Source organism: Meles meles, chromosome 12 (assembly GCF_922984935.1).
Source record: "Meles meles chromosome 12, mMelMel3.1 paternal haplotype, whole genome shotgun sequence".
Taxonomy (NCBI): Eukaryota; Metazoa; Chordata; class Mammalia; order Carnivora; family Mustelidae; genus Meles; species Meles meles.
Window position 1 is genome coordinate 4,247,328 of NC_060077.1, and position 25,723 is coordinate 4,273,050.

General features: G+C 49.8%; 1 protein-coding gene across 1 annotated transcript in view; it reads left to right on the plus strand.

Moving 5' to 3' along the window:
- The window catches only part of GCN1 (GCN1 activator of EIF2AK4), a 59,753-nt gene that overhangs the window by 5,636 nt on the left and 28,394 nt on the right, over nt 1–25,723 (plus strand). The window contains exons 3-28 of the mRNA XM_046024615.1: nt 3,174–3,237; nt 3,771–3,902; nt 4,431–4,539; nt 7,994–8,092; nt 8,188–8,322; nt 9,191–9,259; nt 9,370–9,478; nt 10,164–10,238; nt 10,492–10,620; nt 11,389–11,439; nt 11,762–11,860; nt 12,067–12,240; nt 14,609–14,761; nt 15,994–16,086; nt 17,620–17,695; nt 17,850–18,009; nt 18,811–19,000; nt 19,098–19,222; nt 19,960–20,138; nt 20,447–20,540; nt 21,131–21,244; nt 21,337–21,535; nt 22,407–22,562; nt 23,049–23,230; nt 24,281–24,361; nt 24,705–24,848. Coding sequence (XP_045880571.1) covers nt 3,174–3,237; nt 3,771–3,902; nt 4,431–4,539; nt 7,994–8,092; nt 8,188–8,322; nt 9,191–9,259; nt 9,370–9,478; nt 10,164–10,238; nt 10,492–10,620; nt 11,389–11,439; nt 11,762–11,860; nt 12,067–12,240; nt 14,609–14,761; nt 15,994–16,086; nt 17,620–17,695; nt 17,850–18,009; nt 18,811–19,000; nt 19,098–19,222; nt 19,960–20,138; nt 20,447–20,540; nt 21,131–21,244; nt 21,337–21,535; nt 22,407–22,562; nt 23,049–23,230; nt 24,281–24,361; nt 24,705–24,848 — 3,191 coding nt within the window. The remainder of the gene's footprint in view (nt 1–3,173; nt 3,238–3,770; nt 3,903–4,430; nt 4,540–7,993; nt 8,093–8,187; nt 8,323–9,190; nt 9,260–9,369; nt 9,479–10,163; nt 10,239–10,491; nt 10,621–11,388; nt 11,440–11,761; nt 11,861–12,066; nt 12,241–14,608; nt 14,762–15,993; nt 16,087–17,619; nt 17,696–17,849; nt 18,010–18,810; nt 19,001–19,097; nt 19,223–19,959; nt 20,139–20,446; nt 20,541–21,130; nt 21,245–21,336; nt 21,536–22,406; nt 22,563–23,048; nt 23,231–24,280; nt 24,362–24,704; nt 24,849–25,723) is intronic.

A 25,723-nucleotide genomic window follows, 5' to 3' on the forward strand; every position in this document is an offset into this window, starting at 1 on the left:
GCTGTATTTGCTTGTTGTACTGTGCATTGAAACAGTTGACTTAGCAGAGAGAGCTGATCCATTTAGGTACCAGAGGTTTTTTACAGTTTTAACCATTTTGATTGGAAGTATTCCCTTTTTTTTAAATAAAGATTTTATTTGAGAGAGAGAGCGAGCACGAGAGCGGGGAGGCTCAGAGGCAGAAGCAGATTTCCTGCTGAGCAGAGAGCCCGATGCAGGACTTGATCCTAGGACTCTAGGATCATGACCTGAGCTGAAGGCAGTCGCTTAACCAACTGAGCTACCTAGGCGCCCAATGGGAAATATTTCTAAAAGATACCAACAGTCCTAAGTAATTTATTAAATGCAAAAACATTTTCTTTATGACTTGGGACCCCATTTTTCCCAGTCTGTTCGATGAAAGTCAGCAGGATGGTAATAGGTGATTTGACCAGTGAAGATTCCAAGGTCAAATTAAGTTTGGAAGATGTCACACTTTCTACTTCCCTCTGGGAGATTCACAGCATATTCCAGGATAGAATAACTTTATGAAGCTTTCTTTAGTTTCAACTTTCTAAGGTTCTCACTTTATTAAGGTTTAAATCCAGTGTTTTCCTTGAACCTCTTTTTTGCTGAAAACCTGTTCAGGGTCTGGGGAACACATTTTGAGAAATACTGAGCACATCTATTGTCCTGATTCTGTACCACACTGAGGGCTGTCCCTGCAACCCACTGGGGTGTGTAAGACTTCTTTGCCTTCATATAACATTGTATGTTAACTATATTGGAACTGGGGAAAAAAAAGAGGACTGGTGTGCTTTGTTTTTTTTTTTTTTTTAAGATTTTTTTTATTTGAGAGAGAGAAAGTGAGAGCGAAAGAAGAGAGCACACGAGCAGGGGCAGAGAGAGAGAGAGAGAGAAGCAGAGTCCCCTGCTGAGCTGGGAACCCAGCACGGGGCTGGATCCCAGGATCCTGGGATCATGACCTGAGCCGAGGGCAGATGCTTAACTGATTGAGCCACCCAGATGCCTCTTGGATGAGTTTGCTTTCATCCAATAAGTCCTAATTAGCTTTTGAGTTACCCTTTGGTATGTTTTTACCGTGTAGCATTGGTTCTCAAAGTGTGGTCCCTGGGCCGGCAGCATCAGCATCATGTCAGAACGTGTTTGCGATACAGATTCTCAGCTCCATCCCAGAAATTCAGATTCAGAAACCATGGGGGCCCAGCCCAGCATCTGTGTTTCAGCAAGCCCCCTAGGTGACTGCTGCCTTTGCTGGAGTCTGAGAATCATGCCTGTGTAGAGTTGGGTCTCCCTGTCCCTCAGCTTTCACTTCCTGTGAGACTCTCCTCAGTCCTGCCTTCATGTACTTGAACCCTGAGGCTCACTGATGGGTGTTTACTGTGCCTTCTCTTTCTAGTCACCAGCCTCTAGTGTAGGCGTCACTAATGAAGGGCTTGACTTGGGTCAGACAGGCTCTGTGTTCTAGCCATTGCCCTGCCACGTTCAGGCTGTGTGACCTGGTTCAAGTTACTTAACTTGTCTGAGCCTGTCTCTTTGCTTTGAACGTGGAGACGGCAATAGTGTCTCCTTCAGAGGGTTAGTGTGAGGAGTAAATGAGAATATGTTTGGACGGTGCCTAACACTGTGCCTGGCTCTGTTGAGCACCCAGTGTATGTTAACTCTCAGCCACGACCTGTTTGCTGGCCCCAGTCACTCTTTTCCTTGGTCACTGAAATAGCCCCCAGTCCAGGGGACCAGTATAGTATTCAGGGCCCTGGAGGGATGAGGTCCCTGCCCCTGGCTCATTTGTCCCCACCACTGTGCTACCTGAGGTGGGAGTCTGCTCTGCACTGCGGCTACGTTCCCCCACTCCCAGCCTCTCCCTTTGTCTGTGTGCTTCAGTCCGGCAGGCAGAGCCGGCCACAGCTTGGTTTGCCATTACTGACCCCTGTCTTTACAGCCAGAGTTTCTCTTTCATGCGGCTGGCCTGCTCGGTTTCTTGGGCGTATGTTTCTTCATCTGAAAGTGGCCCGAGTCACATACCCACCTTGCAGGGATTAAATGAGGAACCGTGTGTCAGTGCTTAGAGCAGGGCCTGGCACCTTGCGAGTGCTAATTAAGTCCTCTTCTTCCTCCTCATGTGTCCCGTGGGGCATTATGCGTTCCCACACCTGCACTTGTGCTCCTGTTCCTGTGGTTAACAGCACTTTGTACATCTCTCTCTGCACTTTTCCATAGCCTACGGATCTGTTAGGCCGGGCTGTGTGTCCTTAGAACCTTCGGAAGCCACTCCAGTTAGAGGTGTTCTGCCCTTCTCTGATCCCTCAGAGTACATTAATTTTGTCCTGTGTTTATTATTTATTTTTCTAAAAAAAGATATTATTTACTTATTTATCAGGGAATGAGAGAGAACAGACAGTGGGAGCGGCAGGCGGAGGGAGAAGTAAGCTCCTCGCTGAGCAGGGAGCCCAACACGGGACTCGATCCCAGGACCCTGAGATCATGACCTCAGCTGAAGGCAGACACTTAACTGACTGAGCCACCCAGGTGTCCCAATTTTGTCCTCTTTTTTTATTATTATTATTATTTTTTAGATTTTTAAAAAATTTATTTATTTGACAGAGATCACAAGTAGGCAGAGAGGCAGGCAGAGAGAGGGGGAAAGCAGGCTCCCCGCTGAGCAGAGAGCCCGATGTGGGGCTCGATCCCAGAACTCTGGGATCATGACCTGAGCCGAAGGCAGAGGCTTTACCCCACTTAGCCACCCAGGTGCCCTTTTTGTCCTCTTTTTAAAAAGCATTTTTTAGAAGAAACATAAAGAGTTCACGTACTGTAGGCAAACAGCCCACTGAATGTCCACAAACTAGACACACCGGTGGAACCAGCACCCAGGCCTAAGAGGCAGAATTGCCCCAGCGCCCCAGAAGCACCATTTGCCATTGTGTTAGACTTTGAGGCCACTGCATCATCTTAGTTTTGTTCATTTAACACATGGGTCTACCTGAGAGCCTTTCTGTACCAGCTGTTTTCTTGGAGTCCGATTTTCCTGTGGGTTTTTCCTCAAAGGAATTCTACCTCTAACCTGCAGGAAGTGTCCCATGGTAGAGATCATGTCTGGCAGAGTCCTGGCTCAAGCAGGTGCTCACGAAGTAGTTTTTATTGACTAATCTCTGCATGATGTTTGGTTTCAGATCTGCCAGAGGGAGCAGTGAAAGGGCTCTGCAAATTATTCTGCTTGACGCTGCACCGGTACAGGTGAGTCCCAGCGGAGGGCCCTGTGCCTGCAGCCCTTTGCAAGAGAGGTGGTACAGGAGAGAGGTTAGAGCCCAGGCTTCAGAGCTGTGTCCCATCCTAGCTGTTGGATCCTGGCCAAGTTACTTAACCTGTGCCTCTGTTTTCCCTATCTGCAGAATGGGGATGGTGCTATTACCTGCCACGTAGGTGGTGGTTAGGAAGTGTAGAGCTCCCAGAACAGTGCCTGCCATGTCGTGAGTCTATACACTGTCAACAGTCATGTGGGTGGAAGGACTTGGCCTAGTTTGAGGCCCAGAGTTAGTGTTCCATAAATGCCCGTGTTGCCCTCACAGCCTTGATGGCTCGTTTGCCCTTACTAGCTGCTTTTAGAACTCCAGGAGGAAGGAGATTTCTCTAGTTATTTCCTAATCCCATCATCTGTGAACCACTGGAATCTAGTACAATCCAGTTTTCCAGAGAAAGACCAGTGCTTGGCCTCAGCTGCATTGCCCCTATCCCCAGTGATCCCCTTTCCCCTTCATTCCTCTCCCTAGAGATGCAGCTTCCCGCAGGGCCCTGCAGGCAGCCATCCAGCAGTTGGCTGAGGCCCAGCCAGAAGCCACTGCTAAGAACCTTCTCCATTCTCTGCAGTCTTCAGGCATTGGCTCCAAAGCTGGTGTCCCCAGGTAAGAGAGAAACGTATGGCCTCCCGGGGTTTGGTGGAGTCCCGTTCGCAGAAGCTGGTGTAGATGAACTGCGCTGAGCAGGTGTGAGCATGTCTCTCTTTCCTCTCTGAAACTCTGAGTGGTGCCAAGCAGTCTGCCTGCTGCAGTGGAGGGAGGAGCCAGGATGTCAGGCTCAGTGTACAAACCACTTTCCTGAGGAACAGGGTTGGGAAACTAGTGGAAGCAAATGGCCGGTGGACACTAAATAGGGGAAACCTTTTTTTTTGGCTGGGAAACTTTTTTTTTTTTTTTTTTTTTTTGCTTCTATAGTTGTGAGTGTTAAGAGGAGGGAATTTGGCTGACAAGGCCTGCATTTCTTGTCCTGAGTGGTTACGGATGATCTATGAGGAACCAGTTTCTAGTTCTGCCAGTTGTAGGTCAAGGGTGGGTCCTATATACCAGGCAGGGCCTTGCGTTGAGCATTTGTCCTCAAGATGGAGGCTACTTCTCTGCACTTACCCTTTGCCTCCTCCCCCCTCCCCTCTGCAGTAAGAGTAGCGGCTCTGCTGCCTTGCTGGCCCTGTCCTGGACCTGCTTACTGGTGCGCATTGCGTTTCCCTCGAGAGCCAAGCGGCAAGGAGACATCTGGAACAAACTGGTAGGTTCCCTGGGTCTTTGGAGCAGTGAAGGTCACTTCTCTGCACAGAGTTGGAACGTGTTTAAGCCCCTTCTCCGGCAAGTGCTCTTTTGGTGCTGGGTAGCCAAGCACTTTGAATTGTCCCAACGCATGTGATGAGGGCAGCCTAATGCCATTCATCTGCATATCACATACGTTGGCGCTTCTCTGTCAGGCATGGTGCTAGGCTCTGGGAGTACACTGATGAACCAGAGAATGGCAGTTCCTGCCTTCGTGGCGTACATGGAAGACTTACCAGGCCAGGGTGGGGAAAACAGCAAGAGAGAAAGTAAATCAGGAAATGCAATAATGTAAATCTTTTTTTTTTTTTTTTCCTGGCTAATCATTCCTTCCCGTGTTTGGATTTCATTGTTGAACTGGCTGATGGAGTGGAATTCTTGCGTTTTGTGTTTTGATCCTTTAATTCCCTCCTTCCATTCTGTGCCTGCTTCTTCCACATTCCCTGCCTTGACTTTCAACATGTCTGCTCACCGGAGATAGCCCAAAAGGCCAGATTGGGAGGTTCATTTGAGTATCTAGATATGCTTAGTGGAGAACAAGAGGAATGGTCTTCTGATTCATTGAAAAGGAGCTGGAGGTGTGGCTCTGGTTCTTGGCCATGATATTTGGCCGCGTAGTAACTTCTGAGCCTGTTGCCCGTTTCTGCAAAATGAGAAGTGCCACCTACCCCACCCCCCTCCAAGAGTTGTTGTGAAGAGGGTCTCAGGACCCTCTCTGTGGTCCTGTGGAACCATACAGAGGCTGTGAGAGACTGTGGAAGAAGATGAGAAGGCTGTGGAAACATACAGAGGGCTGGGCAGCTAAGTGAGGAGTGGCGCTAGAAAACTGTAGCTCCTCTCACGAAGCAGCCTGCTAGTAAGACACAGTGATGCCCCATCCCTGGTAGCTTCCCCATCTCAATCGCTGGGGGTGACCATGGAGTGGCCATCAGTGATTAACTTAAGGATAAGAACACTGAAACCTGGCAGGTAACGGATAGCGGAATTGAACTCCCTTCAGATTATGGGTTTCATTGCTACCTAGGCCTCGTTATAAGATGCTTTATCATGGCTCCCTCGTTGGCTTATCTCCAGTGACCCTAGGTAAGTAAGTATGCATCTGGGTTAGTGAGTGGCAGGGGTCATCCCTGGATCATTGTATTTGTAGGACAGAACAAATCAAGAGCGTGAGACCGTGTTTGTTTTTCCTGTGTCTTAAATCTGGGTTCTTCCTTTACTTGTTGCCAATGTCGACTGTACATGTGCGTCAGAATGCATTCAGTTGCTCAAGTATCTGTTGAGGGTCTCTGCGTACTGGGCACTATTCTAGGAATTGGGCCAAAAGCTGGGAACAAGAAAGGGCACATTGCCCTCTTGGAGCTTACACCTCTTTTTTTAAGGAAAAAAAAATTTTTTTTAGAAAAAAAATTTTTTAAAGATTTATTTATTTGAGAGAGAGAGAAAGAGAGAGAGCACGAGAAGGGGAGGTTCAGAAGGAGAAGCAGAATCCCTGCTGAGCAGGGAACCTGATGCAGTACTTGATTCTGGGACTCCAGGATCATAACCTGAGCTGAAGGCAGTCACTTAACAAACTGAGCCAGCTAGGCGCCCAATACATTTTATTTTTAAAGATGTATTTATTTGAGAGAGAGAGAGAATGCATGTACACAGGGAGGGGTAGAGGGGGAGGGAGAGGGACAAGTCAACTCTGTGATGAGCGTGGAGACCAATGTGGGGCTTGGTCTCAAGACCCTGAGATGATCACTGAGGTCAAACCAAGAGTTGGGTCCTTAACCGACTATGGCACCCAGGCGCCCCTGGAGCTTACACTCTGTTGGTGAAGGTAGACAACACACAGGTCTGCTAATAAGTGGTGAGATGAAAGTCACACAGCAGAAAGGCAGGTAGGAAGATGGAGAGAGTGCAGTACAGGGTGATTGTGGGAGGAGGCCTCAGAGGAGGCATCGTTTGAGCAGAGGCCTAAAGGATATGAACAGACTGTGTCCAGATCAGGGGTTAGAACATTCTAGGAAGAGAGAACAGCAGTGTAGTTTTGTATGTGGTTTCAACAAGCACAGAATGCTATACCTGTTTCCCTCTCTAACCATCTGGGTTCCTCTGTTACTAATTCCTTATATGTGTAGTTACACGCTCTGTATATATGACTGAACAAACACTAGTGTATTGAAAGTACTTTTTTCTTTCACCTTGCTTTCTTTTTCTTTTCTTAATGAAGATTTATTTATTTTAGAGATAGCGCTATTGGGAGTGGGCAGAGGGGATGGGAGAGGGACAAGCAGACTCTACACTAAGCGCAGAGCCTGATGCAGGACTTGATCTCAGCCCTGAGATGGTAACCTGATCCGCAGTCAGGAGTCGGCCGCTTAACCGACCGAGCCACCCAGGTTGCCCCCTCTTTTTTTTCTTTAACCAGATTTAGAATTTGTTCCAGAGTAGTGCAAAAAGCGTTTCTCATTCTTTTTTTTTTTTTTTTAAAGATTTTATTTATTTATTTAAGAGAGAGCGCATGAGAGGAAAGAGGTCAGCGGGAGAAACAGACTCCCTGCTGAGCAGGGAACCTGATGCAGGACTCGATCCTGAGACTCCAGGATCATGACCTTAGCCAATGGCAGTTGCCCAACGAACTGAGCCACCGAGGCACCCAAGAGTTCCTCATTCTTGATGACTGTTTACTACTCATGAGTGAATGTCCTGTAGTATATATAACTAGGCCCCTGTTGATGGCCATGTTGTTTGCAGTCTTTTACTGTTAAAAAAAAAAATGTGCACCTGTCATTTTGTACACATGCGGATGGAGTGCAGCAGACTTCTGGATAAGCATCCCCTTTTTCTCAGGGTGGCCATTTGTACTGTTCCCCAGCAGCCGTGGGTGTTTGTGGCGTATAAAGTCTCTGAGATTTTTCAGTTGAGCACCTATGATGTGTTTCTCTCTGGGTTGGACGGGGAGCTCCACACAGGCTGGGATCATCCGATAAGTCTTCACTTCCATGACTAAAGTGCCCAGTGTAGTGCCTGCCATTTAGTCAGTATTCAGCAGGTGTTTGTGGAATGAATGAAGGGAAAGTCAAGGCAGGTATGAGATAGGATGCTTATCTTTTTCCTGCACGGCCCTTACCTCACTGGAATTACATATTCATCTGTATGTTTGTAGTATCTTTTTCTCCCTCTGAACTGGGAGGTGCATGAAAGCAGGGCCCATGTACATCCCCTTCTCCATGTGTTTTCTCCGTCTGACTCATGGGTGCTCAGCATATATTTATTAATGAAATGCTTGAGCAAACAGATGTTACGCTGGGACGGGGCCCCGTGTTGGCGGTGGAGGGAGGAGGATCTGTCCGGCGTTGAGCGGGCCGATGCAGGTCTTGGGCCGGCTGGCGGGGCCGTGGCGCCCGCACTCACGTTTCACGCCCTGGCAGGTGGAGGTGCAGTGCCTGCTCCTGCTGGAGGTGCTGGGCGGCTCCCACAGGCACGCCGTGGACGGTGCCGTGAAGAAGCTCAGCAAGCTGTGGAAAGAGGTGCCGGGGGCGGAGGGGGTGGTGGGCATCGTCGCCTTTGTGCTCCCCCCACCCCATGGCTGTGTGACCCGCCAGCTTCGTGCCTTCCTCTTCAGAACCCCGGACTGGTGGAACAGTACTTGTCAGCCATTCTCAGCCTCGAGCCCAACCAGAACTACGCAGGCATGCTGGGGCTGCTGGTGCAGTTCTGCACGAGCCACAAGGAGCTGGACGTGGTCAACCAGCACAAGGCAGGTGGACTCGCCGCAGGCGAGAGGGGGGCGCTGCTTCTGCCCTGGGCACCCCGGCTCTGGCTGCATCTGATGCTTGTCGATTTTCTCATAAGGGGGCCTGGCCTTTCTCCATTATTAATGAAGTTGGAGGAGCTGGAAAGTTTTCCCTCCAGCTCTGGCTTGGGGAGAATCCTGGCAGTTGCTGGGATGGTAATTTGCCTATGGGTGCAGTGATTTATTCCCACAGCTGAGCGGCTGCCGTGTGCCAGGCAGCATGCCAGCTGTTTGGGTTGCAGCAGTAAGCCAGGGATCCCTGCCCTCGGGGAACTGAGTTTGAAGAGTCTGCCATCAGGCAGAGAGGCATCTAATTCTATCTGTGATAAGAGCTGCAAAGGAGAAGGGCGGGAAGCGGTAATACCCTATAGCAGGGGACCTGACTGAAGCCACGGATCAGGGGCACAGCTCTGATGAAGGAACTTCAAGGGTGAGCAGGTATTAGCAAGGTCAGGAGGTGGAGGGGTATTTTGGGCAGAGAAAGCAGCCCACGAGAAACCAGGTGGGGAGGCAAGGGGGGGCTGGAGAGGTGTGAGAGGCAGCACAGGCTAGCAGGCAGCTTGGCAGCCCGGCCAAGGACTTTGGACTGAATCCCAGCAGCTCTGGAAAGCTTTTGAAGGTTTTTAAAATAATGAGTGTCGTGATCAGTGGGCCCCCTGTGCGTGACACTGAAGTTTGGGCTCTGATTTGTATTTTATTTGTTTATGGATGTATGTATAGATTTCATTTTTTACTGATTTGTAATTGTTAGAGGCACTCCCACAAAAGGGATCTTTTAGGTCAGTGGTGACATACTCAGAATGTTGGTCTAAACAGTCTTTGTATTCTCTAGAGTGCCCTGCTGGATTTTTACATGAAGAATATCCTGATGAGCAAAGTGAAGCCTCAGAAGTACCTGTTGGTGAGTGAGAAGTGGACCTTAGTTGGACGAGCTAAATCCAGTTTAAATTCTGGCTCCACGCTGTTCTTTATTCTTCAAGGTCTGGGTGTCTGACCCCTTTCTCTTTCTAGGATAACTGTGCCCCTCTGCTCCGGTACATGTCCCATGCGGAATTTAAGGATCTGATACTGCCCACCATACAGAAGTCCTTACTTAGGAGTCCAGAGAATGTTATTGAAAGTAGGTCACCTCCAGACAGGATGTTGGGAAGGGGGTGGGTTTCCTGGTGCGCTGCGTCTGATCCTTGGCAGCAGAAGTGGTGGGGGTGGAGTGAAGTATATAGTCCCTGTTTACCTTGTTGGGACCTTGAGAGAGAGATCAGGGACCCTTTTGAGAATATGTTGAAAGTCATGGGCCCTTTTTGCTAACAGGATGCACAAAGGTATATCTGCTTAGAATACCGCAAACAATTTTACAGATCTAAGAACCTTTTGGAAAACCATTCAGGTTAGAAACCTCTGCTCTAGGGGCACCTGCGTGGCTCAGTCATTAAGCGTCTACCTTTGGCTCAGATCGTGATCCCAGGGTTCTGGGATCAAGCCCCAAGTCAGGCTCCCTGCTTAGTGGGAAGCCTGCTTCTCCCTGTCCCGCTCCCCCTGCTTGTGTTCCCTCTTTTACTGTGTCTCTGTCAAATAAATAAGATCTTTAGGAAAAAAAAAAGAACCTCTGCTCTAGACAGTATGAACTTGGTGGCACTTGAAAGTAGTGACAAAGGTGTGACCGCTCTTGGGACCATATGAAGATGAAGAGTGGTCAGGGTTCTTTGCAGCTGGACAGCAGGTCTGACGGCTTTGGCTGGGGTGTACGGCAGAAATGGGCATTTATACCTGAGACAGATGTGTTGTGTATTTTCTGTCCCCCTTAGCTATCTCCAGTCTGCTGGCATCGGTGACTCTTGATCTCAGCCAGTATGCCCTGGACATCATGAAAGGACTGGCCAGTGAGTAGTATGACCCCTCTCCGGCCCCCAGGATGGCGCCTTGGGTTTTGGTTGCCATTTTCCCAGTTATTTTAGGAGAAAGGGCAGGGGACAGCTCAGTTTAAAAAGAAACTACACTTGCATAGTTTCTTGAGTTCCTTTAAAAGGAGAGTACCTCGCTAGGGTGGGATTGTTGGGAATGTGGAAAAGACTGAGCTGAAGTCCCAGATGCTCAGCTCTCGGTGGCTTCTGAGCTGCGGCCGTCTGTGTCCAGGTCAGCTCAAGTCCAACAGTCCCCGTCTGATGGATGAAGCTGTGCTGGCGCTGCGGAACCTGGCCCGCCAGTGCAGCGACTCTGCAGCGACAGAAGCCTTGACCAGGCACCTGTTCGCGATCCTCGGTGGTGAGCAAGGCTTCCTGGCGGGGGTGATGGCTGAGGTGTGGGTGCTGGGACCTGCAGGGGAAGTGGGTCTCCTGAGTCTGCTTGTGTCAAGGCTGTGTGGCCAAGAGAATGCTCGCAGTAGAATGTGAACGTGTGACGTGAACAGAAGCAAGAGCAGGGCAGTGTAGACGGGGGTGATCTCAGTTTTTTTTTTTTTTTTTTTTATTTAAGTGTAGACATTATTGTATGCATAAAGAGAAAAACTAGAGGGAAACACATCAAAATGTTCATAATGTCTTTGGGTAGTGGACACGTAGATGATTTTAAAATGCTTTTCTTTCCTTTATAAACATGAGTTTCACTTTATTTATTTCTAAAGATTTTATTTATTTATTTGTCAGAGAGAGAGAGCACAAGCAGGGGGAGTGGCAGGCAGAGGCAGAAGGAGAAGTAAACTCCCCGATGAGTAAAGAGCCTGATGCAGGACTCGATCCCAGGACCCTGGGATCATGACCTGAGCCAAAGATAGACGCTTAACCGACTGAGCCACCCAGGCATCCCTAAATGTTTTCCTTCATATTTTTTGTTTCTCAAGTTTTCTGTGAGAACATACTACTGTTTTAGTCAGAAAAAAAAAAATCTAGTGAATGTTATTTTAAGGGCAGCTTCACAAACAAAGGCTGCTTCTGGAATCAGAAACTGTATTTGGTGTCACACACATGACCACATTCACCCTCTGGGGAAATGTGGCAGATGTGAATTTTGAATCTTTGCTTTCTCTCCTTTCAGGCTCTGAGGGAAAACTGACTATCGTAGCCCAGAAGATTAGTGTCCTCTCAGGTACAGAATCTCTCCTGGGGTAGTGGTAAGTGTAGTAGTAGATGAGGTGTAATGTAACTGGTGGATAAGGCAGGTCCGTTATTGGATCTTGACATCCCAGCCTGGCTTCCAGGACTCTGCTGCCTGCCTGTGTGGCCGGTGGGACTTGTTTGAGTCTAGCGGGAGGCCTGGCTTCTGTGGAAGGAGGGATCATCTATAGGGGGTATTGAGGGAAGGGCAGTGATGGTGGGAGGAGAGACTTGGCTGCTAGGGAAGTGGGCAGCGGCAAGAAGAATCTCGTGTTTGTGGTTTTATGCTGAGCAGGAAATCCCCTGCCTTCTAGGGATCGGGAGTGTCAGCCATCACGTGGTGTCTGGGCCTTCTAGTCAAGTCCTGAATGGGACCGTGGCTGAGCTGTTTATCCCGTTCCTCCAGCAAGAAGGTAACTACAGCGGGGAGGATGCAGTCTGGACTTGAGCTGATTCTGCTTTTCACCTTCACAGCTGCCATGAACCCCTTCTCAAGGCAGACCTCCCCTGAAGCATTACTGCTTCTTCCCCCTTGTGCTCCTGCTTTGGGGCGCTGCTGCTGGCAGTTGGACGTGGGCCTAAGACACTGAATTGACCGGACTTCTGCTTCTTGCCCTAGTTCACGAGGGCACCTTGGTGCACGCGGTCTCTGTCCTGGCTCTCTGGTGTAACCGGTTCACCACAGAAGTGCCCAAGAAGCTCACCGAATGGTTCAAGAAAGCCTTCAGCCTTAAGACTTCCACCTCTGCAGTGAGGCATGCCTACCTGCAGTGCATGTTGGCCTGTTTCCGAGGTGAGGTGACTCTCCTGCAGGGGTGACCGAGTCTTCTAGGCATCCTCACCGTCCCCGGCTTTCCCTTGCTGTCCAGCTTCCTCAGCATCACTTCTTTTTAAGCCTCTGGGAGCATCGGTCTTAGTCATCCACAAAGCCTCGAATTAGTGCCCAGTCTTCACAGCAGATTTTGCCTTCTCCCCTTTATCAGACCTCCAAGTTATGAAGCTTTATTCAGAAAGGGTCTGGGTCTAGAACCTGTCACTGTATTATCTGAAGTCATGCGGAAGTGATCGTGAGAGGCCTGATTCAAAAACTCCAGCTTCATAGAAACATTTCGTTGGACTTACTAAAAACCAACCACTGCCTTTTCTGTGGTGCTAACAAATCTTGGGCGTGGGTATCCATCTCTTTTCCTAAGAAAAGCTTGAGGAAATGTTCTAGTCTGCGTAGGAAGTAGATCTCCACGGTAAAAATCAACACTTCTGAGATAGGCTGGTATTTCCTTTAAAAAAAAGTGTACAGTTCTGATGAACTGTGTTAATTTCTTATTTTTATTTTATTTTTTTTTGCCTTTTTTTTTTTAAGATTTTATTTATTTATTTGACAGAGAGAGATCACAAGTAGACAGAGAGGCAGGCAGAGAGAGAGACGGAAGCAGGCTCGCTGCTGAGCAGAGAGCCCGATGCGGGACTCGATCCCAGGACCCTGAGATCATGACCTGAGCTGAAGGCAGTGGCTTAACTCACTGAGCCACCCAGGCGCCCCTTATTTTTATTTTTTTTAAAGATTTTATTTATTTATTTGACAGAGAGAAACACAGCAAGAGGGGGAACACAAACAGGGGAAGTGGGAGAAGGAGAAGCAGGCTTCCTGCTGAGCAGGGAGTCCGATGCGGGACTCAATCCCAGGACCCTGGGATCATGACCTGAGCCGAAGGCAGACACTTAACAACTAAGCAACCCAGGTGCCCCTGATGAAGGGTGTTTAAAGAAACATCTAGGAGATTCCAGAGCTGCTGATTGCATGGAAGGGTGTCCCTTCTCTGTAGTGCCCATACTCCGCTGTCAGTTTGTAGTTCTGCTGCATTGATCAATCTTGATTTTATTTGTTTATTTATTTATTTATTATTTTTTAAAGATTTTATTTGTCAGAGAGAGAGAGTACAAGCAGTGGGAGCGGCAGGCAGAGGGAGAAGCAGACTCCTCCCCACTGACCAGGGAGCCTGATGCAGGACTCAGTCCCAGGACCCTGGGATTATGACCTGAGCTTAAGGCAGACACTTAACTGACTGAGCCACACAGGCATCCCTCAGTCTTGATTTTAGATTGAGTTCTAGATAGAGACTCTAGTTCTAGCAGAGACTTGGTTTAAACTAGTTTCTTCAGCTTGAGCTGTTTCTACTTGGTGCTCTTATTTTATTTATTTATTTTTAAAAAAGATTTTACTGATTTATTTGACAGAGAGAGATCACAAGTAGGCGCAGAGAGAGAGAGAGAGAGGAGGAAGCAGGCTCCCTGCCGAGCAGAGAGCCCGATGCAGGACTTGATCCCAGGACTCCAGGATCACGACCCGAGCCGAAGACAGAGGCTTAACCCACTGAGCCACCCAGGCGCCCCTACTTGGTGCTTTTAAAATACATAATAGAAAATAAGCCTTTAGGGGTGCCTGGGTGTCTCAGTGGGTTAAGCCTCTGCCTTCGGCCCAGGTCATGATCTCAGGGTCTTGGGATCGAGCCCTGCATCGGGCTCTCTGCTGGGCAGGGAGCCTGCTTCCCCCTATTTCTCTGCCTGCCTCTCTGCCTACTTATGATCTCTCTCTCTCTCAAATAAATTTTTAAAAAAATTAAAAAGAAAAAGAAGCCTTTAAACATTTTTTTGATTCAAATTCATGATGTCTTCCAAATGAAATATGTTTAGTCGTTAAGAAAACATTGATTTAGCTATAATTTTAACAGCTTTCCACTTTGTTCATTTATTTATTTATTTAGTGCATTTAGTTCATAGGTCAGCGTATTGGTTCTGGTTTTGGAATTGGGTTGGGAGCTTGTCTGATATCGGGGAAGAGCCCCAGAAAGAAATTGGTGGGTTTGCAGTGGCCCTGGCTCTCCCTGAATCAGCTCAGTGTCCGGGGGCATCTTAATTAACCTCTCTTGGTCTGTTTCCTTACCGAGCAAATGAATAGCTAGACTATTGGATTTATAAGGATTCTGCTGTCTGTAACATAATGATTGTAGAGTTTGGTTCTAGTTCCCCTTCCTCATAGCATCTGACAAGGTGACTGTAGCATTTTAGTCAGCCATTTCGGACCTAAGTGGATAGTGCCCTTCTTGAGTAATCTTGTCATGCTTGATGGAGTGTTTTCTAAGGTGCTGGTCCTCTCTCCACAGGTGATACACTATTGCAGGCCCTGGACTTGCTGCCTTTGCTCATCCAGACGGTGGAGAAGGCGGCCTCCCAAAGCACTCAGGTCCCCACAGTCACCGAAGGGGTTGCTGCGGCCTTGCTGCTCTCGAAGCTTTCTGTGGCTGACTCGCAGGCTGGTAAGGGTCTAGACTAACTCCCCATGGTAGCAGATGAGGCCTCATCCTTGTCCCGGGTCCCCGGGAGGAGTGACTTGATGTTGAGGATTTCACAGGACCAGCTTGGTCACTACCACAGTGGGTCAGCCACAGGGCTCCTTGTCATCTGCAGGGATGAGTCTTAGGGTCACAGTGGCATGTGGGAGTACAGCCAGGGGACTCCTGTCACTCTCCTTTGCCCTCTTGTTCTAGTGTTCTGGGACGGGGGTTTGTATATAATGCCCAGACTGACCTGGGTTTTAGAATAGTGGGGAATTTTGTAATTGGTTATGCATTTCTAGAGTATAACTTGAAAAGCTTCCCCTTAGCCAGTCTTCCAGCCACTAAGTTTCCTTCCCTGGACAGTTTACCACGTCCAGAAATAGTCAGTGTGTAATTGACCAAACTTGCTAGGGAACATACTGTGTCAATGCCATAGTACATACTGAACAGCCCTTGGAAAAGATTCCGGATCGGGGCAGCCTAAAATGCTTTCTCTTTCTTTCTGTGGCTGCCTGTCTTCCATGCTTGCTTTAGTCCCACTCTGCCTGCAGTTATTCTTGTGGTTGGAAGTGGAGTTCAGCTCTTCTCATATTTCATTGGGTGCCTTGGCAGGGAGGCAGAGATAAACATGACCATGCTTCCACACGTATTCAGCGGCTTCACCATAGTGGGAGAGAGGAGATGCAAAAAGACATCTGTAGTTGAAGACAAAATGTGGCATTCGGGCAGTTTTGAAGGAGGGATTGCATTTAGTGGAGGTGTTGGCTATCAGGAAAGGCTCCTTGAAGGAGGGAGCATTTGGACTAGGGCCCTAAAGGCTAGGAAGGATTTCACCAACTGGAAGGATTTCAACATCCTAGTGTGAGTTCAGACCAGCCTGAGTCAGGGAAGGCACCATGTGTGAATGTCAAGTATTTCAGCCTGGCACCTGGAGTACGTGGGAATTCCAGGTGGAAAATGCTTGCCTGCACTCCTGTAGGCAGCAGAGAACCACTGAAGGTTTTCACAGAGGCGGTGATACCAAAAGGACTGGTTGGTTCTCAGAACATGGAGGGAGAGACAGTGAGCCTAGGAGTGACCCAGCTATGCTGGGGGAGCCCTGCTGTAGAAGAGGGTCAGTGCAGAACAGCCCCAGCAGCTTCAGACAGGAGGAGACCAGCCATGGCAGACAGAGTGAGCTATGTCGTGGAGTGACCTTTGATTTCTTGCAGAGGCCAAACTGAGTGGTTTCTGGCAGCTGATTATAGATGAAAAGAAGCAGATATTCACTTCTGAGAAATTCCTGCTCATGGCTTCAGAAGATGGTGAGTTACTTAGTTGAACTTACTTGAACTTGAGGTTGGGCCTGAGTGTCTCTGGTGGGTCTTCAGAGAGGACTCTTCCCTCACAGCCTATTGTCTTGACCAGTCAGCTCAGCAAAAACCTCAGTCAGAGCGCTGGGGTCAGCCGCAGTGCTGTTGGCTGCTGTGGGAATGAATGCACCTCTGTGGGCCATGGAAGGCTGGGGAATGGGGGAGTGGGTTGATTTGTGGAGACAGAGCACTAATGGTTGCGGGGCTGTGATATTAGGTGTAATTATAGCTGATTGGGTAATTGGTGCTGTCTTGGAGGTTTTCTTGTATTATAAGACAGCTGAGAAGCTCTGGTGGAGTATGGCTGGCTGTACTCGCCCACCAGGAGACACAAAACTGCTGGTTTCTCTCCCGGGAGAGAAGGAACAGTTGATCTTTAAGTGTATGTTTAAAATTCTGGGTTGCCTTAGGGGTGTCTGCTGCTAATCGGTGATTTGAAAAGTCTTTTGACTCACAAATCACAACATCCTATTAATGAGCTAAAACTGTTAGTCACTTCCTGATGTAAAAAAAAAAAAAAAAGTCCTTGTATAGGAAATACAATCACATAATTCAAAAATAAAAGATCCAAGAGGGCCTGTGTTAACAGTCACACCCCTGCTTTGATCTCTGGCCAGAGATCAAATACAACCAGTTGTATTAGCTTCTCTGTATCCTTGGTATTTTATGTTTATACCAGGAGATACCTTTCTGGATTGGTTCTTTACCTTTTTTAAAGGATTTTTTTTTTTAAAGATTTTATTTATTTATTTGACAGATAGATCACAAGTAGGCAGAGAGGCAGTCAAAGAGAGAAAGAGGAGGAAGTAGGCTCCCCGCTGAGCAGAGAGCCTGATGCGGGCCTCGATCCTAGGACCTTGGGATCATGACCTGAGCCGAAGGCAGAGGCTTTAACCCACTGAGCCACCTAGGGCCCTGGTTCTTTACCTTTTTTACACGAAGGGTAGCATGTCTGCTATACGCATTGTGCTGTGTAGACTTGGCAGTCATTCTACTCCAGTATGCCTATGTCTTCCTCTGTGTTTTTTTTTTTTTTAGAACTGCACAGTAATTTTTAATGAAATAGAATAAAGCATATATTTTTCATCAGTCTAAAATACATGTGTGCATTGTCAGCAAAAACAGAACTTCAGATGAGCTATAATTTCATATTGATAAATGGTAGTCACATTTACGTTTTCGTGTTCATTTTCCAGGCTTTCCAGTTCTTTCTGGATGTGTTCTATGTATATTTTTAAAGATTTTATTTATTATCTGAGAGAGCACGCACACGTGTGTATGGTGGGGAGGAGCAAAGGGAGAGAGAGAGAGAATCTCAGGCAGACTTACTACTAAGTGCAGAGCCCAGCACGGGGCTCGATCCCACGACCCTGAGATCATGACTTGAGCCAAAACCAAGAGCCAGATACTTAACGGACTGAGCCACCCAGACACTGTGGATGTGTTCTGTATTTTAAAAACACTTCTGTTTGTCTCCCCTCCCAGCCCTGTGTACCGTGTTGCATCTGACAGAGAGGCTTTTCCTTGACCACCCGCACAGACTCACAGGCAACAAAGTTCAGTACGTGAAGCTTGTTTACCTCTCCCCATTGGGTCAAGGCAGGGGCAAACCGTGGCGGGAACCTGAGAATCAGTGGTGCGTGCACTGCCGGGGGGCTGGCCGCGGAGAGTCCCTTGCCCACCCTCTCCAGGATGCCGTGTCCCTGTGCTTGCAGGCAGTACTACCGGGCGCTGGTGGCAGTGCTCCTGAGCCGCACTTGGCGCGTGCGCCGGCAGGCCCAGCACACGGTCCGGAAGCTGCTGTCCTCTCTTGGGGGCTTTAAGCTGGCGTTCGGGCTCCTGGAGGAGCTGAAGGCTGTCCTCAGTTCCCACAAGGTGAGGGCATCTGGGGTCAGAACCGGGGCTTGCTGCCGCGCTCGGCCCACCCTGGTTATGCCGAGGGAGTTTGGCTGGTCTCTTCCTGGGCTTTTCTCACTCAGACACCGTGTATGGCCAGAATCTTCTGCCCTGTTCTTGAGCTCTGATAACACCTTGTTTCTTATAATTCTTAATTCTTTTCAGAGACGCTTTTCTTTCCTCTCATGTGTAGTTCAGCCTTTTTATTCTTGAGTAATGGAGAAACACTTTGTTTTTAAAGCACTTTATAATTTTTAGAGCATTTGCTACGCATTCTCTCTTTTGCTTTTTTTCATACTGCTATTAAAAGGTAGACAGGCTAAATACCCTTACTTTATATGTGTTGTCCAGGGCTCTGGAGCTGAACTGACTTGCCATGGGTCTCCCAGCCAGTGGTTGGCAGAAGCGACCCCAAAGACCTGGTCCCTTCTCAGTGCTCTTTGTGCCCTCTTTCCTTCCCTCCCTTCCTCCCTAATCCCCCTTGAGGGATATGGGCCAGTGACAGACTTGTGGTCTCTGCCTAGGTCTCCTGGCCCAGTTTCTGTGGCTGCCTTTACCCCCATGGGCATCTTAGTTCCAAAGTCATGTGTGCTTCCTCCTTCCAGGCATCTCCCAGCCTGCAGGTCCTGTGCGGGAACTGGTCATCAGTCTTCACTCTAGCAGGAGCTCCAGAGAGCGACATGTGTGAAAGGCTGCTGTGTCCCTGCTGCTTTTGTCTCTTGTGTGCCAGACTGGCCCAGAGCTCAGAGCAGTGGGGGCTCATGAGTTGTTTCTTTGTAGGTGCTACCCTTGGAGGCTCTGGTGACGGACTCTGGTGAGGTGACTGAGGCTGGCAAGGCGTACGTACCCCCGAGGGTCCTGCAGGAGGCTCTTTGTGTGATCTCTGGGGTGCCAGGACTGGAGGGCGACATCACCAACACCGAACAGCTGGCCCAGGAGATGCTGATCATCTCGCACCACCCATCCTTAGGTCTGTACCGGGGGCGGTTACAGGAGGGGCAGGGACGCCTTTGGGCAGGATAAGGGCAGGCCGGCAGAAGGCCTCAAATTGTTCCCCTTTCCTTCAGTGGCAGTGCAGGCTGGACTCTGGCCAGCGCTTCTTGCCAGGATGAAGATTGACCTGGAAGCCTTCATCACCAGGCACCTGGATCAGATCATCCCTAGGATCACCACGCAGAGTCCCCTGAACCAGGTGATTGGCATGTGGACTAATTCTGGCCCCAGGTCAGAGCGTCAGATGCTTCAGTGAAATAGATGCAGGTGTGGTGAAGTGTGGCCTTGGACCCCTCGGGTTGCAAGTGACAGAAAATGCAAAGTGGTTTAAGCATGAGAGGGATCCTGCTGCTTCCGACTCCTGAGTCACGGTATGGCTGGTCACCGTGACGCTCGGTACGGGGACTTAGTTGTTACCTTGAGGACACTAGGTGGCAGCTCTCTTGCTCTCCATCTCTCTGTCTCTCCTGTCTGAGTCTCATCTCTGCTGTCCGTGAGGTACACTCTCCAGCAGTCTCCCCTTCTCTCTTAGAGGGGCGGTTGATACACTTCCAGATGTATGGCTCATCCCCCATCAGCTCCAGTGGAAAAAGTTTGCGTTTTCCAGTCATTTCAGCTGGCATGGGGTCTCACTGCCCCTGGGTGTCCTGGCCCTGTCTTTTTGAGCTAGGTCACATGCCCACCTCTGGAAGAGGTAGGGGTAGCTCGACCTGTGCCATGGACACTAAGAGTAGAGGGGGAATGTGACACCCAGTCAGGGTACTGGTACCAGACCAAGTGGGAAATGCTTGAGAAGGCAGGCTCACACTGCGGCTGTCTACTCTAGTGGGCAGTGCTCAGAGAGAAGAGGAGGAGCCGGGGGCATTTAGGCATGGCAGGACCCCTCTCTAGTGCCAGCCTTGGCACACCTTGACCGTGCCTGTATTTGTCTGACAGTCTTCCATGAATGCCATGGGCTCCCTGTCCATCCTGTCCCCGGACCGGGTCCTCCCACAGCTCATCAGCACCATCACTGCCTCCGTGCAGAACCCTGCGCTGCGCCAGGTGACTCGGGAGGAGTTTGCCATCATGCAGACCCCTGCTGGGGAGCTGTATGACAAATCTATTATCCAGAGGTGAGTCCCCTCTTGTGGGCTTAGTTGCTCCAAGCCTTGATTTTGTTACCTGTAAGAGGGAGAGGCCTCTTTTATAGGGTTTAGGAGTGAATGTTTCAAGGAATAAATGAAATGGCTTATCTATCCGTCGGATAAGTACTGCTCTGTTCCAGGCACGTGCTTAGGCCTGGGATACGGGAGTGTGTCACGTAGCCGCACACTGCTGGGGCATGCAGCTTCAAGGCTAGCTGGAGTTTCACGACTGGCGGGAGGCTGGAGGACCTATTGGCTGTTTTGAAGCTGGCTGAACACCCGCTTTGATGTTTCAGTGCGCAGCAGGACAGCATAAAGAAGGCTAACATGAAGCGAGAGAACAAAGCTTATTCCTTCAAAGAGCAGATCATCGAGCTGGAGCTCAAAGAGGTGAGTGCTAGAAGAATCACGTGTGGGGTGGCTGCTGAGCCTAGTGGCCTCAGCCTGGTGACTTTCCCGACTTTGTGTATACTGTTCCCTGGGGTCATCCTGAGGCCTGTGCACACTCCTCTGACCCCTCCACCAGTCCCGGGTTCCCCTACCAATGGAGGTGCTCAATAGATGCTTGTTGAATGAATGAATGATTTCTTGGCCTTTTCCAGGCTGCAGTTTATACTGGGGGAGAGCATCTGTAGGAGGGAGGCAAAAGTTTAGATTCTGAAGCCGCATGATTAGAATACCCTTTCCAGCACACTGAGGGACTTTTGTTTTTCTAACATATAAAAGGCTCTTCTTGCCTTTGTCAATAGAGAATCCAGTAAGAAATTACTTCTCCACTGCTGTCTCCATCCTCTGGAAACCAGGTGGCTGTGGACTCTGGACTCTGTGGGAGGCTGGGGAGGCCACATGGTGGGTTTGGGGGCCCAGGTCACAGACTAGAGCTGGCATGGTGCTGACTGTGGGACTGGTCTCTCCCTGCTCTGTGGCGGGGAGGGAGGTGCATTTCCTGGAGATGGAATCGGTTTGCCCATTGATTTTAGGAGATAAAGAAGAAGAAAGGCATAAAAGAGGAGGTGCAGCTGACCAGTAAGCAGAAGGAGATGCTGCAGGCCCAGCTGGACAAGGAGGCGCAGATCCGGAGACGGCTGCAGGAGGTGAGTGGCCGCTGCCCCCACAGGCCAAACCCGCTTCTCGCTGTCTGGAGCAGGCCCTGCTGACCTGCCTCCTGGGCCAACTCTGCTTGCAGCTGGACGGTGAACTGGAGGCGGCGCTGGGCCTGCTGGACACCATCCTGGCCAAGAACCCCTCTGGCCTGACCCAGTATATCCCTGTTTTGGTCGACTCTTTCCTGCCCTTGCTGAAATCTCCCCTGGCCGCTCCCAGGATCAAGAACCCTTTCCTGTCCTTGGCTGCCTGCGTCATGCCCCCGAGGCTCAAGGCGTTGGGTTAGTTCTTGTTTGCTGGCTGCGGGCATGGCCCAGAGCAGGTTGGGAGGGGGGCGGGGGTGCTCCCAGGCGCTTATGGGGAGGCGTGTGGTGGTCTGGGACTCTGACTTCTGTTTCCATACGGAAGCAGCCTTGGAAGCCCAAGCTGTATACCCTTAGTGTCAACATAGAGCTGCCTCCTCTCTCCTGTTATGTCTGCTATGTCTTCACTCTTGAGTACGAAGTTTTAGCCACTGATCAATGTGATCTTTCTGTAACAGTTTTAAAACTAAGAAGTCAGAAATTCAGTGGTAATGGGGTTGGTTTGGTGCCACATGGTCAGGACGTGCAGCCCAGAGCTCCTGAGCAGCATGTCCCTGATGAGGGGTCTCTGTGCCCCTTAGCTTTTTGTTAGCTGTGGAGCACGAAGACCAGGTAGGGTGGCTGGACATTATGGTGACTTCACTGTTGGGGGTTAAGCAGACTTCCTAGCTTACAGGGGATGTTCCTGTGGGTGAGGCTAGAATCTGGGAACAGTTCTGAGTGGAAAATTGGCACCTTTGGAGCCTGCTGAAACTTGCTGGCTGGCTGGGCTTATTACCTGGAAGGTGGGAGCTTCAGAGCTGTACCCTTGGCTGAACAACCCTGGGTGGCTCACATGTAACTTCTTAGTGTCAGAAGGGCAGCTCCTGCCTGCCTACCTGCGTTCTTTCCCCCACCAGTGCTATCACGAAGATGAAATGAGAAATTAGGTTGAGGACATTTTTGGCATAGCAGTATTGATTACTTTTAAGTAAGAGCATGAGGCATCTGTGCCTGGGGTCCCTGGTTTGTGCCTGGGACCGTGTCTCTGTATTGGTCATCCTCTTTGGGTTCATTCTCTTGGACACAGGCACTTTGGTGAGCCACGTGACTCTACGCCTGCTGAAGCCAGAGTGTGCCCTGGATAAGTCATGGTGCCAGGAAGAGCTGTCCGTGGCAGTGAAGAGGGCGGTGACCCTGCTGCACAGCCACACCATCACCAGCAGGGTGGGCAAGGGTGAGCCAGGTAAGGAACAGGGCAGGGAAGGGCAGTGGGCACCGGGCCGTGTGTGCTGGTGCAGCAGGTGTGGCAGTGCATGAGCCTCAGTGGCCCCCACCCAGGGCTTCCCGAGGCTGTGGCCTAGGGCAAGTCATTTCTGTTCCTGGCCTTTGTTTCCTTCTCTGAAAAGTGGGGGGTTGGACCAGATGGAGAATTTCTGAGTCCTGATATTCTGTGAGTCTCTGTGACCTCCACTGGGAGTTTGCTTCTCGTTACTGTAAGCTACTTGTGTGTTTTAACGCTCTCTTCCTGGAACTGGGCAGTGTTCGGGGTTGGAGCAGGATTCAGAATTGCGCTACCAGCTGTCTTCCCTGTCTTCCTATTCTGTGCTTCTGGGCGTCAGAAAGGGCCTCCATCGTCCTTCACCTCCTGCCCCACACACTTTGAGGATGGAAACCAAGGCAGCAGCTCTATAGATGTCTGCAAGATTATGTCCACTTTTTGCTCTCACAGATGCTGCACCCCTGTCTGCACCAGCCTTCTCCTTAGTCTTCCCGTTTCTGAAGATGGTGCTGACTGAGATGCCCCACCACAGTGAAGAGGAGGAGGAGCGCATGGCCCAGATTCTTCAGATCCTCACCGTCCATGCCCAGCTGAGGGCCTCACCCAGCAACCCCCCTGGACGTGTGGACGAGGTTGGCAGGGTTGCTCAGCTCTACCCACGGCTTGAGGGGGGTCAGGGCGGCAGGGGCTCTCCGTGCTGGCCCATCAGCAGTGCCGGTGGGGTCACAGAGTGTGGGCATGAATGTGTAGCAGCAGCCAAGTGTGCTCTGTAGTGCAGCACTCACGGCCTCAAAGAAGCTTACAGGGCTTCTGAGAGTTTCTGACCTGGAGAAATTGAAGGATTTTGTAGCAATTTATTGTGTGAAGTTTTTTCCCTAAGTCAGAAAATAACGCTGATCACTCTGCCTTTGACTTGCTTGTGATTATGAGATTGGACCTTATTCACTGAAGGGTTTCCTTCTTAACAGATTATGTTCGGAAAGTGTGACAGATTAATGCGTGCATATGTTTAAAAATTCTAAGAACACAGAGACAAACAAACAAACAAAAATCGCCCCACACAGTAAGGCCAAAACAGATCGCCCTGCTTCTTTCATATGCTCACGTACTCTGGTCTCTCATGCCAGTGGCTTCACGGGCTGCGTAGGGTTCTCTGCTGTGGGGACACCATGTTTCACCTAAGTCTTTACCTGTTGATAGATATTTTAAGGTTGTTTCCAAGTTCTCCCTGTGTGAGCAGCACTGTGGTGTGCCCTGGCCCCCTGTGCACCTGCATGAGACATGTTCTCGGGCGTGGAGTTACTAGGTCACGCAGCACATCCTGACCTATAGCCTCACCAGGAGTTCCCATCCCCCCACACCCAACACAGCCTCAGATTGTCATTAACTTTGCCAATGATGGGTAAAACACTGGTATCCTATTTTTTTTGTCTGTTTCTCTCCTACTTTTGTGAAGTTAAGTATCCCTCTGTTTTGGGGGTCGTCTGCATTTCACGTTCTGTGAATCTCAAGTATGTTTCAGAATGATCTGTTTGGAGTCTCAGAGGATGTTGGCTGACGGGGGTTGGCTCCCATGGAGTTAGTGGTAAACCTGACAGGGTTTCCCTGAGGGTGAGAGGGTGCTACTGCTCGTGCTGCCAGGCCCAGAGCCTCACCTTGACTTACCTGCTGTTCTCTCTTAGAATGGCCCGGAGCTGCTGCCTCGAGTGGCCATGCTGAGCCTTCTGACTTGGGTGATCGGGACAGGCTCTCCCCGTCTACAGGTGATCTGGTTTTCAGCTGGCTATTGCTAGACCTCCGTTGGTGACCCTGAGTTAAGGTCCCAGCGCTTGCGGTCAAGTCCTAGGTCTCTTTCTCAGCCTTCATTTGGATTTGGGCTAAAGGTCTGCTTTTAAGAGAGCCAGCCTGAACATCCTCAGCTAGTGAGAGGTTCTGCCTGGGGCCTGCCACTGGTCTGGGGGGGGGACTTGGCCCCACTAGGGCTTCAGGATGGGCATTGTTCAAATCCCTCTCTGGGACCCTCAGCCCATGGCCCGGCCCACTGTCTGACCCCACAGAAGTAAATAGTCTGCTGAACTGAGCCCAGCGCATCAACGTCCTCCTTAGGTTCTGGCGTCAGACACCCTGACCACCCTGTGTGCCAGCAGCAGTGGCGAGGATGGCTGTGCCTTTGCGGAGCAGGAGGAGGTGGACGTGCTGCTCTGTGCCTTGCAGTCCCCTTGTGCCAGCGTGCGGGACACTGCACTCCGGGTAGGTGCTCACTCCCTGCGGGGCCACTGTGGTATTCCTTGTCCCTCAGTGCAAGTGTTTGAACTGCATGAGGGACATTCTTTTAAATGATCCCATCAAATGATGATGGGAGATGCCTCATCAGCCCCTGTGCGTCCTGGAGACAAAGGGAAGAAGTCACGGGGCGGGTCAGGATCATTCTAGGAAGGGGAACAGCAAATCAGTTGTCACAGTGTGTCACTGGCTTTTTGTCTTTACTTGATCTGTAGATACATAAATATACATATATATACATATATATGTGCTTATATGTATGTATGTATGTATTTTAGAGAAACAGAGTGAGAGAGTGGGGAGGGGCAGAGGGAGAGGGGGAGAGAATCGTAAGCAGGTTCCATGCTCAGCATAGAGCCAGATGCGGGGCTCAGTCTCACAACCCTGAGATCATGACCTGGGCTGAAACTAAGTCAGCTGCTAACTGGCTGAGCCACCCAGGTGGATCTCTTGGTACCTGTATAGATAGATAAAATTCAGAAGATTGGTTTGTTTTTTTAACCCATCACCTTGTACTTGGCTTTTCTTAGTGCTTTTGGACCAAAAACTAAAGGATCCCCTTGGAGTCTAAGACGGGGCTTCCTGAATGCCGGTCTATAGCCTCTTGTTATCAATTTGTGACAGTTTTCAGTGGCTCTTGGCAAAATATGGGAAGCAATGGCAGTGTGGCAAATTCTCCAGGACAGACAAAGGGAATGTCCCTTTTCTAAAGTTTTGTCCTGCACATTGAGAGTTAAGTTTTTAGATTTTATGTTAAAAAGGATTCCACTCCCATTTGCCCATCATCTCCCAAAGGAAAAGCTGTGCAAAGAGCCAGAGCAGCTAACAAGTTGAGCTGACGT